Here is a 14,967-nt window from a genome sequence, read left to right on the forward strand (position 1 = left end):
GTGTGAGTGCAGATTTTGGAGCACCCTGTCTCCTGCAGGTCTCCAATACCAATAGAACTGTGCCTGACACAGTATGGGCTCAACAAAGTGAACAAGGAAGGCCCCCCCCTTTTGTTTTTTTAGGATTTTTATTTATTTGACAGAGAGAGACAGCAAGAGCAGGAACACTAGCAGGGGGAGGGGAGAGGGAGAAGCAGGCCTCCCGCGGAGCAGGGAGCCCGATGCGGGGCTCGATCCCAGGACCCTGGGACCATGACCTGAGCCGAAGGCAGACGCTTAACGACTGAGCCACCCAGGCGCCCCAGGAAGGGCTCCTTTTGAAAGACCTTGAACAAAGCTGACAAAACCCATCCTTTGCTTGAGATAACGTCAGCATCATGTCTGAGGGACCATTCTTAGGGCACGTGGCCGTGGCCTAGTGGCCATGTCTGTAGGCCAAGTTTCCAGGGGTCAAGTGCATAACTACAGAAGACACAAGGTGGTCAGGGCTGCCCCTCGAAACCCAGGTCCGATGCTCACTCTGCTCCAAGGCAGACTGCACAGCCCTGGTCTGTCTCAGGAAACACGGAAAGGCCCTGCCACTCTCCCCAGCTGCTGAATGAGCATCAAACCCCGTTAAGTCTGCCGGGCACACGCCAAATGTGGCCAGGCTCTGCAGTCACAGGACATCCGGATGTGACTCTGGCCCAACCAAGATCCTCCATCAGAGCTCCAAACCTATGAAATAAGGTCCTCCTCACTGGGCAGAGCTCAATGAGCCAGGGCCATGCTTCCTTCACCACCGTGTGCTGTCCTCCCAGTGCCACTCGGTAAGGACAGATACTTAGGTCCTTCAAACGCAGGAATTATCTCAGCAGGTAGCCTATTTGGCAACGTAATAAATCAGGTAAGAAGGTTCTTTTTATTTTTGTAATATCATTCCATACAAAAGCAATAGAAACATAACAATCTTAACAAGAAGTTTACAATTGAATATTTGAACAGAAAATCTGTACACGTTATCATTTACAGCAACTTTACATGGTAAATTAAATGACTGTAAAAAATGTTCTTTCTAAACCCCTCTGCTGCCTTAACTCTTGGAGTATTACAGGTAGAAGGCCTACCTAGCGCTATTTACAAGTACCAAATTAAGACTGTATAACTTACATAAAATCCCTTAACAGCTCAATTTACTACCTTCGACTATTCAGTGCTCTCTCTGTAGGAGGGAAAAAAACACACCTTGACGTACTGACAAAAAGGCCCAAAATTAAGTTCCCGTAAAGATACTAAAGTTATCCAATTATGAGAATACTCAGATACCAGTAAAGAAAGCTGATGCGTGACTGGCCCCATGAATGTGCGACTAACCCCAAACCAGCCATCTGACAAGTAACAACTTAACGTCTAACATACTGGTGGAAAACCAGTTAAAATATGCTTGTCAAGTTAACTTGGAAGATGGTAGAGATTAAGCAATTAAGTTTTCAAGACTGTGTCAAGTTCAATTTTCCTTGGATTTAGTTCCATATACAATTTAAAACATGCAAAATACATTCACTATACATAAAATTAACGTTTCTTAAGATAATAAGGCAAGAATATCAATTCACCATGAGATAACGCGATAATGAACTAGGAACAGAAACCATCCGGTTACCAACACAGGACACATGCTCGGCCGGCCCCCAACCTGCCAGGTGGAGGCAACTCTCGCTCCCAGTGGCCTCCAGGTGGCATCAGTTAGCTCATGGCTGAGAAATCTTTCAAGGGCTCAGTTAAACAAGCTTCCAAATCAAACTCGTCCTCCACTCGGCAGTCCACGTGCCTGACTTTAGTGGGTGTGCCAGAGTACACGTCCTAGAAGACAGGAGCACAGTCAGGGCTAGCTCCCAAGACACAGGGGACTTGCTGCTGGTGACACGAAGCACAAGGCTGCGCACCACACCCCTACCAGGGGGCGACCACCGCCTCCTTTGCCCACAGCACCACAGGACTAAGATGGAGCATTACCAGCAAAGGTCTATGTGTGCCAGAATGCTCCTGAGAGAATTCAAAACCATTACCTAATTAAAATTCACGGATAGCATCAATCTTTCCTCTACGTGGGTATGTCAAATCCCTACCCACCAACCAATCCATTAGAAACTAACAGACCCTTTATGGCATCTGAGCCCCAGCCCTTTGACCCTACGGGGGCTGCATCATGAACTGGATGCACCACCACCCGCTCCCCGTGACTTGTGAAGCAGAATCCCACCAAACCTACTGAGCACGTGCTCACCAGCCAAGGAGGATCTAGCTTAGCTTCTCTAGCACTGAGGCAGAGGACAGCCCCCTCCTGAGCCCATCCTGCACTGCACAACTTTTGGGCATCAAGCGACAGAGCGTATGTCAAGGTCTATGCACTCACTTATAATTCCCAGTAACTACGCTACCAAAGGACTCGTATGTGGTATACAGAACAAAAAGCTCAGATGTGTACACCCATGTACATCTATAAGCACAAAACAACTGAAAGACTGGACAAAACTAAATAGTGGCTCTCAGGGCAGGAGATACCAGTGTTTAATTTAGTGTATTTCTGAATTGCCTTACTAAACAGGTTTTGCTTTTTCATTAAAAAAACTTAATTACAAGGTCACACAATCAAATGTTAAAAGTTTATGATTTAGGGCGTTTAAACCCAGTGTGAAGCTCAATGTTTATACCAACTAAAACCAAAGTTTTAAATGAACGTTAAACAAGTTATTTTTAGGGGCGCCTGGGTGGCTCAGTCAATTAAGCGTCTGCCTTCGGCTCAGGTCATGATCCCAGAGTCCTGGGATCAGGTCCCACATCGGGCTCCTTGCTCAGCAGGAAGCCTGCTTCTCCCCCTCCCTCTGTAACTCAACTCCCCCCGCTTGTGCTCTCTCTCAAGTAAATAAATAAAATCTTTAAGAAAAAAAGTTACTTTTATAATGAAGAAATCTGGTTGATACCACTTGAATCATATTATAAATGTAACATCCCCAATAATGGGACAAAGGGACATACACCCCCCACCATGGTCACATTCTTGCCTGTTCAATCTGAATCTAGTTCTTAAAGAAACAGTAGGAGAACTCCCAAATGAGGAACTCTGCATTACAAAAACTAGCCTGAAGTCTTCCCAAAAAGTCACCGGTCGTAGGAGGAAAAAAACAAGAAGACTATTTTAAGAAAACGTAAGAAATGGGGCGCCTGGGTGGCTCAGTTGGTTAAGCCACTGCCTTCGGCTCAGGTCATGATCCTGGAGTCCCGGGATCGAGTCCCGCATCGGGCTCCCTGCTCATCAGGGAGTCTGCTTCTCCCTCTGACCCTCTTCCCTCTCGTGCTCTCTCATTCTCTCTCAAATAAATAAAATCTTTAAGAAAAAAAAAAAAGAAAATGTAAGAAATGGCAATTTAGACAAGTAATCCTTGATTAAACGGTGGATCAAAAAAGAAAAAAAGACTTGTAAAAAGAACATTCTTAGGGCAGCCAGGAGGCCTGAACATGGACAGCTGATTAGCCAGGAGCGTTATTCTGTCAGGATGACATTTCTGGAGTACAATGACATAATGGTCGTGTGCAGCATCTAGTGTGGTGGTTGAGGGACACAGTTACCTGGGTGTTTGTAGTATTAAATAAAGTGCTTAGGCCCGGGCTTCTCTTCCCTTCAGCACATCCAGCCATCTCTGAACCACCTCTTCTTGGACCCCCCAGCACTCCCCCCAGGACCCCTGCCTCTAATCTTCATGGTCTGGCTCCCCTCCCCTTGCCCCCTGGGGCTGAGCATCTCCCTCTAACTTCTGATTCTGCAGGTGGTATGTTCAGAATCTGTTTCTTGAGCTGGGACCAGGGTTACTTTTGATCCGAACTACGGATGCCACCAGTTGAGCTGTTCATGGGTTCCTTTTAGTCCTACATACACATCAACAGCCACAAAACTGGGATCATTCCATCATTAAATATCCTTTTATTTATCTCTACAACTTTCCCAAGTCATCAGTCTTCAAAAACAACCTATAATAGCTCTATTCCTTGTGACATAACTTTGCAATTCCTCTACTGCTAGACATTTGTATTACTCCTAACCTCGCAGTCACATGTGTCGGTCACAAAGAGTGTGAGGGACGCAGATGGGCCACAAGACTAGAAGGACACATGCCAGGCTTGCCACGGTGGGGGGCATGGATGGAAGGCAAAAAAAAAAAGAGAGAGAGAGAGAAAAAAAAAGGCAACTAGGCACCTTTATTTTATTGGCTTCTCAACTGTCCAAACACAGTACAGGATGATCCCATATAAAACATAAGTACTTCACAACGAACATTTGCTTTTTTCCAGTTTCAATCTGTTTTTTTTTTCATTTAATATGTTAAGTATTTCCATACACAAATATCAAGGTGGTCTCCTTTCTAAAAGTAATAAAGGGCTTTTATTATAAACTGCTCATGTATATTTGCTTGTACACATGCAGAGAAGTCTGAAGGAACGTGCACCCAACCAACAACTACAGGATTAGATGAGCTAATTTTATATCTTGTTTTTAATCTTTAGTTTTTTTTCCCTCAAAAACCATGTAATTTTTAAAAATCGGCAAATGTGGGGGAAACCCTTAGGCCCAAAGCATACCTTTATACAGTAGTAATTAGCAAATGATCTTGTACTAGCAAATCACCCCCGAAAACTGTATACAGCATAAAATTAACACGAGGGACGAGGCCTACACAGACACTGGAATCAGAGGAAAAATGATTTCACTTTTTTTTCCTAAGATCTTTCGCTTTTAAAATGAAAATGGTAGAACCTACTAGGTGGATTGAACCAAAAACCTCAATTAAGGCCACTCCCTAGGAACACCATCAAGTCAACATTCCAATGACATCAGAGAAGGTATAAAGGAACCCCTTCTTCATAAGCACCAAAACCAAACTTTGGCTTCAGTGTCAGCTCATCAAGGGGCAGACGCCGTCAGCAACTAACCCGACACCCATGGTGAGACGGAACCAAGAAAAGGCACTTACGAAGTTATCCTGAGAGCTTGTCTGGGACTCGGAGCTGCTTTCTGCAGACTCAGTCTCCATCTCCCCGAGGTCCACAGGATGTCTGCCAGGTGAAAGCAAACGTGTGCATCAGCCACCACTTAAAGCAGGGAGGTGCTCCGAGCCTGTTCACTAAATATGAGCACGCTGTAGCACGCTGCCCCATGCAGCAGACACTGACTGACAAGTGTCTCCCCTGCTCCTGAAGCATTCGGGACAGTTTCCAGTGAAGCCCCGCCCCCCCCGCCCAGCTCCCCGCCCCACACAGGTAACTAGCCACAGTGATGGCAAGGAGAAACATCCACGTAGCTCAGAGCACACCACCACCTGCCCATTCTCAACGGTGGTGCGACTGTTTACACACCCACAAGCACCCTTCTAAGTAGAAGCTTCAATATAGGCCCAGTTAGGGGGGCTGATGAACACTGCAATCACTAATTTTCCAATTTTCTACTCCTAAAGAAGGGACAATAGTGTCACAGTGGGAAAAAAAATCAGTATGACATTATGACATCTGTGAGGCCAAATCTATAAAGCCATGTTAAAAATCATTTCAAACGTGACAGTTTCTAATAAATTTCCCCAGCACAAAGCAGAAACTCAAGTATTTGCTGAATGAATAATCTGTGTCTGAGGAAGGCAGAGACCCAGGTCAAGAAGGAGCTGAGAAGAGGTGCCCAAAGAGGGGGTGAGTGCAAGACAGTCCTTTCCACCTCCCTGTTCAACGGGCGTCCTAACCCTAGGGCAAAAATTCAGGCCTGAGGCCTTTCCAACTAGGCTTGAGTTTAAAAACCAACAGGGAGGGGTGCTTGGGTGGCTCAGTCCATGGAGGGACTGCCTTCGGCTCAGGTCCTGATGCTCAGCAGGGAATCTGTTTCTCCCTCTGCCCCTCCTCCCTGCGCATGCTCTCTCTCTCCCCCCTCTCAAATCTTAAAAAAAAAAAATTAAAAAACAGGGAAAAGATAAAAGGAAGACAGGCATTTTCATAGTCCAACATGTTACTCAAATACCTTTCAGAATGTTTATTTTAAAATTTAAGAATAAACAATAGCCCGCATATTACTAGATTTACTGAGCTCCATTTTCTCTAGCTACAAAGTGAATTAAATTCAGGAAGCAGATTCCTCCCTCCACCAGCCTCCCAGAGTCCACCTGTCCGACTTTATGCACTTGTGCAAAGGGAAAACGGACATGAAGCCGTGGCTGCAGGCTACTCCACTCTCTCAGAACTTCCAGGGGGACTTAATACCATGATAACCTGCACATAAGTGATCAAGTGATTTCAGTCACTGCACAAATTGCAGAAACAGGACAAGAATGCAATGAAGACATACATTTCTTGCAAATCACATCCTTCTTCAGCTGGAGGATCCCAAAAATGCAGAGCCACCTTCCAGAGCTTGATCTGCTGGTCCCACGATCGTCGACTATACTTCTTGAATTTGTTGGGAGTCTTGGGATGGATGCCGGGTTGTCGAAGGTGTCTACAGGAAAGAGGGAGGTTGTCCTAGTACATACCATCCGCATCTATACATCAGCTTGAAGATTAACCAAACTCTGAGATTAGAGTTATCAAAAAAATCATAGGTCAACTGAGACTCTACAAAATGAGCAAAAGTAATATATGAAAAACCACTACCCCTTTAACTACTACCCCTTTACTATCTTGCTCCAGAAACGCACATCTGAACCCCAGTCCTACCGAGAAATGCGTGCCCTCTCTAAGCTTTCTGTGCAACCCTGTGAGGAGCAGGCTAGGAAGAGCATGCTGCTGGGACAAGAGGGGGCAAGGTTCATGTTTTTCTCCAAAACCATCTTTACAACCTGTCACCTGAACTTTACTCTTCCCCCATCACGCACGTTAATAGCTTTATATTTCTGGGACCGCAAGAGCCCTGGGACCTGAAGTGTTAACTAACACCCTGGACTCTAACATGTTAAGTTTCCTATGGTCGTGTCCCTGGGTTTTCAGTCACCCATCCTCGTCATTCACATAAGTGCCTCAAAATGGTTCAATGGTCCTCAGAGAGCGTGAAGTAGGCCGAGAGTCAGATGCACCATGAAAGCAGACTACAAGCTAGACTGCAGTGCCCCACAGCTCCCTGAGGACGCGCCAGTGAGAAGACTACCTAGGCACTTCTTTAATATAGCGGTCGTAGGCGATGGTGTTCTTCCCGTAGTTGATCTGCTTCTGCCTTCTCATCAGGACGCTCTCATCTGTCTCTAAGTCAGCTGGCACCGTGGACCCCGCCTCCTTGGAGTCAGAACTGAAGATGAGATGGACAGAATGTGCCTTAAGGTTAAGACCACTACGTAAGAAAATGGTGAAACACAATGATGAAAGAACATCTGTCCTCTGGATTCCAAACCATGTTAATCCCAGAACAGTCCAGAACTGTCTCCACGGGAATGTAGTACATAAAAGGGAGGAAAGGACTAAGCAGCACAAGCAGCCGAGAAACCAGCATCCCATGCACAATTCTTCCCACTAGCAGGTGACAGGCCTATCAAATTAGAGAAGAAACATTTACGTGTCACTTACCTTCCTGATGAGGATTTTCTCTCTCTCCCAAAGTCATTTATGAGGAGTTTTCTTCTATATCTGAGAGCAAAATAAACATTGCTGTTTTAGAAAGGTATACGAATTAACTGAACACAATGCTTTTAAGACAGCCCCCAGAGGTCAGGCCTTCTCCCTGAGCAGTGTGGTCTGGTGAGTGAATCAGGGTAACAGCACAGTGGTTCTGTTTATTTTCAATCTCCCTCGGTCACCTTCTCTCATAAGGAGGTGTTATAGGCCAAGCTCGTACAAAGTGCTTAGAGCAGCCAGGCCCTGTGAGCAAACAGCCACATCAATGACCCTGGGTACCACCATATGTAATGGAGATTCTCTAAGCCAAACAAAAAGCCCCTAACAGCTTCAGGTTAAGTAGTGAGATCCACTTTCGGGGAAGAAAAAAAAAAAATGTGAAGTTGAGATAAACAGTTTTTATTTCTAATACCACAATTACTTACACGTGTGCCTACTGGGTTGTGCTCGCTTTCTCCAATCTTGGAAAGAGACTGACCACCACCCCCCAGTCTTGTTCCTCATTGATTTCTATCACAGCAACTACCAAAACCCGCTTTGCCAAGGTACGTCAGCCAAAGGAGTGTAGCTCGATCTAACACTGAAACCATGAACCATCTCAAGCTAGAAGTTCATGTGTCTAAAACATGTAGTATATTACCATGTCTCCTTCCAAAAGTGCCAGGCCCCAAGTCTGCTGAGGCACCGAGGAGTTTGGACACCAGGAAATAACAAATGAGTTTGTTTCCTGTGTATCTAGAAAAGCACCGATTCTATACCAGCCTGTGCGAACTGAGAAAGCAGGCCCTCAATATCCCTTTCTGTAGGGCTTCATTCTCTCAGGGACTCCAGTTGAAAAAGACTGGCTTCTAGTATGACTAAAACCCATTTTCCAATTTTCAGACAGCTGTTGTGTAGTGTGTATTATCCTCCTTGAAGTCGTGTGAACTAAATTCTGGTACAAAGGCAGACTACCATCAGCAGCAGGTCAAACCACCTGGGTCTTACTAAAGCAGAAGCTTTCCATCAGGAAGGGTGTGATCGGCAGAACGGCCCAAAATAGAGCAGGCCTGTTTTGCAAAGAACACTTTTCGGAGACAGGCCTGTGAGACAACGGAGGAATAAAGCGGGGTCCATCAAAGGAGGATCAAGATAGAGAGGGGTCTCCATACATGGCATAAGATCTGCAGATAGTCCCTGGCAAGGGTCAGGACACATAAGTATGTGAGAAGAGCTGTTATAAGCCTTGGGAGCAGAACACAGAAACTACACAGACCAAATCAAACATCCTAGCTCTACAGTTGGGAAAACTGACATCTATATGAATAAAACAACGAATTCAAAACACTGGAGGAGCCCACGTCTGTGAACTTCCAGTTCACTTTTCTAACCAGGCACACGGCCCACCCACACACATTTTGATGCCTCAAAGAAATTAAAGCAGTCCTTTGAGTGGTCCTAACTAACCCCCACGTGGGCCTGTGCCTTTCCTAAGGAGGCAGCTATAAATACCATCAACCACTGCAGAGGTGAAACAGGCAATCTGGCCCTGCTTCCCTGCTGAGAGGACACATTTTCTCCTAAGAATTAAGAACCAATGGACTCAGTTCAACATACTCCAACTGATTATGAGCCACGGCATTTTAACTCAAAGCTCAATCAGCTGGGTTGGATGGAATATTTCAAAGGGAAGGAAAAACCCAAAAATACCAGAGAGAATGTAATCAAGAGAAAGAAGCAGTGCTTAAGGATGCATCATCTGAACCGTAATGAGTCGAGGCAGTGGCTTAGAGTTTGGGAGAACTTGGATATACACAACAATTTTGGGTACAGCTGCAAGGGGTTAACAGGCCCCACGTTGGGGACCCCTCCCTGTGCTCTCCCACTCCCGAGCTGTTACCTGAACCAGGTGTCAGACAAGAGTGCGCTCCCTATCTAAAGAGAGAGCCACACAGTTTGCTGGGGTGGCAGAACCCAATGTGGTAGGTTAGAGCACATCATGGTAGTACCATCTTCCCACCTACTGCCATGGTGGATGGATGGCCACTAAGACAGTAGTCCTGAACCTTCAGTGAGCAGGCTCATATGGCTGGCTTCTTTAAGACATGGCTGGACCCCACCCTGAGTTTCCCATTCAGGAGGCCTGGGGTGGGGCCTGAGAATGGGCATTTCTAACAAGTGCTCAGACCCTGCTAATGCTGCTGGGATGGGGACCAGACTCTGAAGAGTCATCCTTCTAACACATACCTCAAAGCTAACATATGATAAGAAACACCAAGGATAACGCTTCACAACGGTCTGGGTTGTATACCTTGCAATTTCTTTGTTAACTCTGGTCCTCATTTCATCCTCTTCAACTGCACTTGCCCAGTCTGAACATCTAGAATGGGGCTTCGGGCCTTCAGGAGTGGTAAAACTGCAATACAACAAAAATGTGCATTTGAACCACGGCACCTACGTTCAGTGTCCTTCCAAGCAGCACACCAGGCTATGCTCAGATGTTGCTTGTAGAGTGCCAAGGGAATGGGCTCCAAGACAGTCTACGCTCCATCGCTTACTAGCTCACTGAGTTTGGGCAATTCACTTCAAGCCTCTCTGGGCTTCATCTGTTGAGCTTGTAAGCACCCACCATGTGCCAGTGTTGGCTGAATCATGAGAACAGTCCACTGGGGGGAAGGCCAAGTCAACAAGCCATTTTCAGCACAAACAATGGTGCCTAATACAACTTGGTCTTTTATTTACAAAATGAGAGACTATTTTTCAGTATTTTAAAAAAGAATTAAATAGCACTTCATACTAAGCAAAGTGACCAGCACATAAAAGGTACTTAATAAATGGTGCCTACTGTTCACTTTTAAATGCACCTAATTAACTATTCAGAATATATCACCTAATTAAAATAGGAAGATAGGAATATACGTGGGAGTCCCTGCTACATTAGGACTCAGTGTACTGGTAACAGCACCCCTTAGAGTTGGGCTAAGCATAAACTAGGAGCTCAGTTCAATCCAGAGATCAAGGAGACCTTTCGTCAAGGGACACCTGGGTGGCTCAGTTGGTGAAGCATCTGCCTTTGGCTCAGGTCATGATCCCAGGGTCCTGGGATCAAGTCCTACATCGGGCTCCTTGCTCCTCGGGGAGCTTGCTTCTCCCTCTGCCTCTCCCCTCTGCTCATGTTCTCGCTCTCTCTCTCAAATAAATAAAATCTTTTTTTTTTTAAAAGATTTTATTTATTTATTTGAGAGAGAGAGAATGAGAGAGAGAGAGCACATCAGAGGAGATAGGGTCAGAGGGAGAAGCAGACGCCCCGCCGAGCAGGGAGCCCGATGCGGGACTCGATCCCGGGACTCCAGGATCATGACCTGAGCCGAAGGCAGTCGCTTAACCAACGGAGCCACCCAGGCGCCCTCAAATAAATAAAATCTTAAAAAAAAAAAAGAGCAGGCAATTTGAAAAAAGCTTAATACCAAGAATTCTCGCAGTCAGAATTGTTGGTACCTATTATTTGTAGATTAGATATAAATGGACACTTTCATTTTTCCTCCTCAATTTTCTACTGGTCACCGCTGATGCATCAAAGCTAGACACAACTTCAGTTGCCACTCTAGGTGACCGGATGCACCCTAGCTGCAAACCACATGGCACGCTCTGAAAATGCAACTGCAATAACAAATGATCGCGGCATGCAATTACCATTTCTTCTCTTATAGCTACCTCACCCAGAAAAACTAAAATTAGATTTCTAAAACTAAAGTTCCAGAATCTAAAAACAATTGGCAGGGTCTGAAGTCAACTTAATGAACCAAAAGTTAATATGACTCAGTAACTGTATCCCAGATACAGAGAGGAACCAAACGGAAGGTTATCCAGAGCTGGACCTCCATGTCCTCACTCGTGGACCAAAAGGCTAAGGTCTGGGCCATGAGACTGCTGAACTCTTAAAAGGAGCTTACAAACGACCTTCCACTACATCACATGTTTTGGTAGAATAATAGAAAATACCTTTCGTACAACTAAAGCCAACTTTTTAGATTAAGCAAGTTGTATTCACCAACCTATCCTATCTCAGAACAAGAGTACATTTAGGGAAAGTGCTCGAATGGAAAACAAAGCCCACTTTGTACAATGAGCTAACTGCCTGCACGGGAACCACCTCCCACATCCCGTGATGGAAATGCACCTGGCTCTACTGCAGGCACCTATACGCACCCCCCACGCATCACCACAGCAGACTGGGGAGACAGGCAGCAATCACAGAGCCAAGAGCAGGAGCCAAGGGCTTTCTGCCATGTTAGATGAGTAAGGAGGCCCAAGTGGCTAACTACTGAGCTAGAGGGGTACCCGTGGGGATACAAAGGACTTTTAAGGCAATATAAGGATTTAACATTTTCTCCTCAGCTAAACAGGAGACCACCGGGGCACTCAGATCTCGATCTCCGTGGTGTTTCATCACTTCTCTTCACATCCAGCTCAAGCACTGTCCAGGCGCTCTCCCACACTCAGCGTCTCTTCCCAAGTATCTCTTCTAGCCCCAGGTCTTTAAAACTATATGCAGAGAGACCACATCATGCAGAATGTGGGCAGTCTCCGCACCCACACTCAGGTCTCATCAAGTACTGCCTCCTTCCCCATGCCGGGTCTGCTCTACCCCCACCCTCTCCATCTCAGCAAATGGTTCCCCGAGGAACAAAGGTGTTCAGAGTGAAATACTTGAGTCATCCCAGACTCCTCTCTGAATCCCCCTCAACCCGCCAAGTACAGGAACTGCCTTAAAAAGTCTAACGTGCACCACACATTCCTCCCCACCTCCCCTTCCACCTGAACGCCGCCCCTTGCCCTCCGCTGTCAGGCTTCAGACGGGCCACGCACACCCCCAGCTGAGGGCACGTAGACCGTTAGAGCGACCACATCCCAGTCACCCACTGTCCGCACAAAGGTCGCTGACAGAGGTCTTCCCTGACTGTGGCCTCTGAAGGACACACTGGCCTTCACCACTGTCCCCTGGTTTTCTTCAGCCTCTCCTTGTCCCTCTGAAATACCCTGACTAGCGGCGCACCCCGTCAGGGCACAGGAGCACACGACCCACCTAGACGCCGCTGGCGTCAATACCACAGGAAAGGCTCCTCTCCCAGTACCCAGAGAACCACGATGAAAAGAGGAATCGAACCTAAACCCTGATTTGCATTCTGGCCTCGAGACCTTCTCTGACTGTGGTAGGACACTTCTCTAAACGGATTCCTCTGAGGCACAACCTAACTAGCTGCGCTGAAACCTCCGAAAAAGTTCATGGTAGCCTCCCACACCGTCCCTGAAACACAGTGAGACTCACTCACAGAGACTGAGGCCGGACACCTGTCACCAGAGGCGCTCGCGGGACCTTCAGCTACCTTAGTCACGCTGGGACACGCTGCTGCCTTAAGAGTCAAGCGCTCAAAGATACGAGCACCGTTAACTAGTCAAGCGTTTGAGGCGCAAGTGCCTTAACGAGTCAGACGCGGGGACCTGCAGGCGCCACGACTAACCAAGTGTCGTGAGACAGCACCCCCTTAATCAATCAACTGATGCGGAGCAGACACCACAAGCGGTCAGGGGGCAACCTACAGGCACCATAAACAGGAGGGCGGGCACCCAGAGGCACCTTAACTAGTCACGTAGGGCTGCCAAGGTGCCTCAACCAGCTGCGTGGTAACCCCGGGGTGCCTTAACAGACGGGCGGGGGACCCCTCCCTGGCACCTTTACCAGCCAAGTGGGGACCCCCGGGCGCCTTAACCTGTCGGGTAGAGACCGCCGAAGCACCTTAACCAACCCGAACGAAGGCCCCCCCAGCAGACCCAACAGCTCGGGTGGTAACCCCGCGGTGCCTTAACCAGCAGGTAGGCAGCCCCGAGGCACCTTAACCAGTCAGGCAGGGCGCCCAGGCTCCTTAACTGGTCGGGCAGGGGACCCCCGGGCGCCTCAGCCAGCTCCGGGACAACCCACAGCGCCCTTCCTCAACCAGCCAGGCGGGGACCCCCGGGCGCCCCAACCAGCGAAATACAGACCTCCCCCGGGCGCCCCAACCAGCGGAATACAGAACCCCCCCCCCCGGGCGCCCCAACCAGCGGAATACAGACCCCCCCCCGGGCGCCCCAACCAGCGGAATACAGACCCCCCCGGGCGCCCCAACCAGCGGAATACAGACCTCCCCCCGGGCGCCCCAACCAGCGGAATACAGACCTCCCCCCGGGCGCCCCAACCAGCGGAATACAGACCCCCCCCGGCGCCCCAACCAGCGGAATACAGACCTCCCCCCGGGCGCCCCAACCAGCGGAATACAGACACCCCCCCCGGGCGCCCCAACCAGCGGAATACAGACCCCCCCGGGCGCCCCAACCAGCGGAATACAGACCCCCCCCGGGCGCCATCATAACCAGCTGAACGTGGGGCCCCAAGCCCGCGGCGCCCCCGCAGGCCGCGCCGCGCCCCGGGCCCACCTGTCGGGTCGGCCGTCGCCCGCCGGCTTCGCGGGGCCCTCGGCGTCCTCGGGCTTCCTGCGCCTCCCGTCGGCTCTGCGCTTCCGTCCGAGGCTCCATCTCGTCGGGGGCGGCGGGCTGCCGACGACAGGCGGCGTCAGCGGTGAGGAGAGCCGCGCGGCCCCCGGGGCGCCCGCCCGCGGACCCCCGCCCCGGCCCGCCCGGAACGTCCCGGGGCGCGCGGCCCGCCTCACCTGGCGTCGCCGTCGCGGCGGCTCCCGTAGCCAGAGGGGCTTCGCGGCCGGGAGGCCATGGCGAGCGCGGCGGCGGCGGCGGCGGCGGCGGCGGGCGGGGGGGTCCTCGGGCGGGGGTCCGGGACCGGCGGCGGCGGCGGCAGCGGCGTCCTCTCCCGCGCCGGCGCTGACAGGCTCTGCGCGCGCGCCCCGCCCCCAACCGCCTTTATGCGCGTCCGGCCCCGCCCCCCGAGCTCCCGCGCGCGCCGCAGCGGGCGAGACCATCCGGCCCACGCCGGCGGGGGGGGGGGCCCAGGCGGCAGCGCGCGCTTCGCAGGCGGCCCGGGCCTGGGCGGGGGGACGCGAGGCCGCAGCCCCGGCACTGCCTTCTGGGCGGCGGCGGAGGGGCGCCGTGTGGCCGAAGGACGAGAGGCCCGAGGAAAGGCTGCCCCCCGCTCCTAGCATGGGGACGGCCGGCGCTGCCGCGGCTCGGCGGGCGGGGGGGGGGGGGGGCTTTGGCGGGAGATTCGGACGCGCGCGCGACGCAGGCGCTCGGAGGGGCCAAGGCCCGGGAGAGGACGCGCCTCTGGTTGGTCGGCCGGCGAGACGGTCTCTGATTGGTCGACCCCGCGGGGGCGGCCTCTGCGCAGGCGGGAAACTGGAACCCGGAAGGGGAGGCGGCCGG

At 50.1% G+C, this 14,967-nt stretch overlaps 2 protein-coding genes across 4 annotated transcripts; one reads left to right on the forward strand and one right to left on the reverse strand.

Annotated features, from left to right (window-relative positions):
• Positions 1-852: 852 nt before the first annotated feature.
• LOC113925132 (stem-loop binding protein) lies at positions 853-14,466 on the reverse strand. 3 transcript variants are annotated; one of them, XM_035726008.1, is made up of 8 exons: positions 14,304-14,463; positions 14,071-14,187; positions 9,908-10,012; positions 7,570-7,629; positions 7,157-7,294; positions 6,362-6,511; positions 5,010-5,091; positions 853-1,842 (listed from the first exon to the last, which is right to left on the reverse strand). In XM_035726008.1, exons 1-8 carry the CDS (start codon positions 14,360-14,362, stop codon positions 1,726-1,728), a joined length of 828 nt encoding a protein of 275 aa, XP_035581901.1. In that variant the 5' UTR covers positions 14,363-14,463; the 3' UTR covers positions 853-1,725. The 3 variants fall into 3 exon arrangements, with proteins under 3 accessions (XP_035581901.1, XP_035581902.1, XP_035581903.1); XM_035726009.1 differs by lacking the exon at positions 853-1,842 and adding an exon at positions 4,197-4,400 and having other exon boundaries at positions 14,304-14,466; XM_035726010.1 differs by lacking the exon at positions 853-1,842 and adding an exon at positions 4,433-4,719 and having other exon boundaries at positions 14,304-14,466.
• On the forward strand, positions 14,361-14,744 carry LOC118356712 (alanine and glycine-rich protein-like). The gene has a single exon (XM_035726080.1). The coding sequence runs from the start codon at positions 14,361-14,363 to the stop codon at positions 14,742-14,744; it is 384 nt and encodes a 127-aa protein (XP_035581973.1).
• The last annotated feature ends 223 nt before the right edge of the window (positions 14,745-14,967 follow it).

The sequence above is a fragment of the Zalophus californianus genome, chromosome 2, assembly GCF_009762305.2.
Source record: "Zalophus californianus isolate mZalCal1 chromosome 2, mZalCal1.pri.v2, whole genome shotgun sequence".
Taxonomy (NCBI): Eukaryota; Metazoa; Chordata; class Mammalia; order Carnivora; family Otariidae; genus Zalophus; species Zalophus californianus.

Excerpts from the sequence above, each read along its gene's own strand:
- LOC118356712 (XM_035726080.1), top strand. The coding sequence starts at position 14,361 with ATGGCGAGCGCGGCGGCGGCGGCGGCGGCGGCGGCGGGCGGGGGGGTC.
- LOC113925132 (XM_035726008.1), bottom strand. The coding sequence starts at position 14,362 with ATGGCCTCCCGGCCGCGAAGCCCCTCTGGCTACGGGAGCCGCCGCGAC. Across the intron at positions 7,295-7,569 it reads AGAAAATCCTCATCAGGAAG|TTCTGACTCCAAGGAGGCGG; the intron begins GTAAGTGACACG and ends TCTCATCTTCAG. Across the intron at positions 1,843-5,009 it reads CAAGCTCTCAGGATAACTTC|GACGTGTACTCTGGCACACC; the intron begins GTAAGTGCCTTT and ends CCTGTCTTCTAG.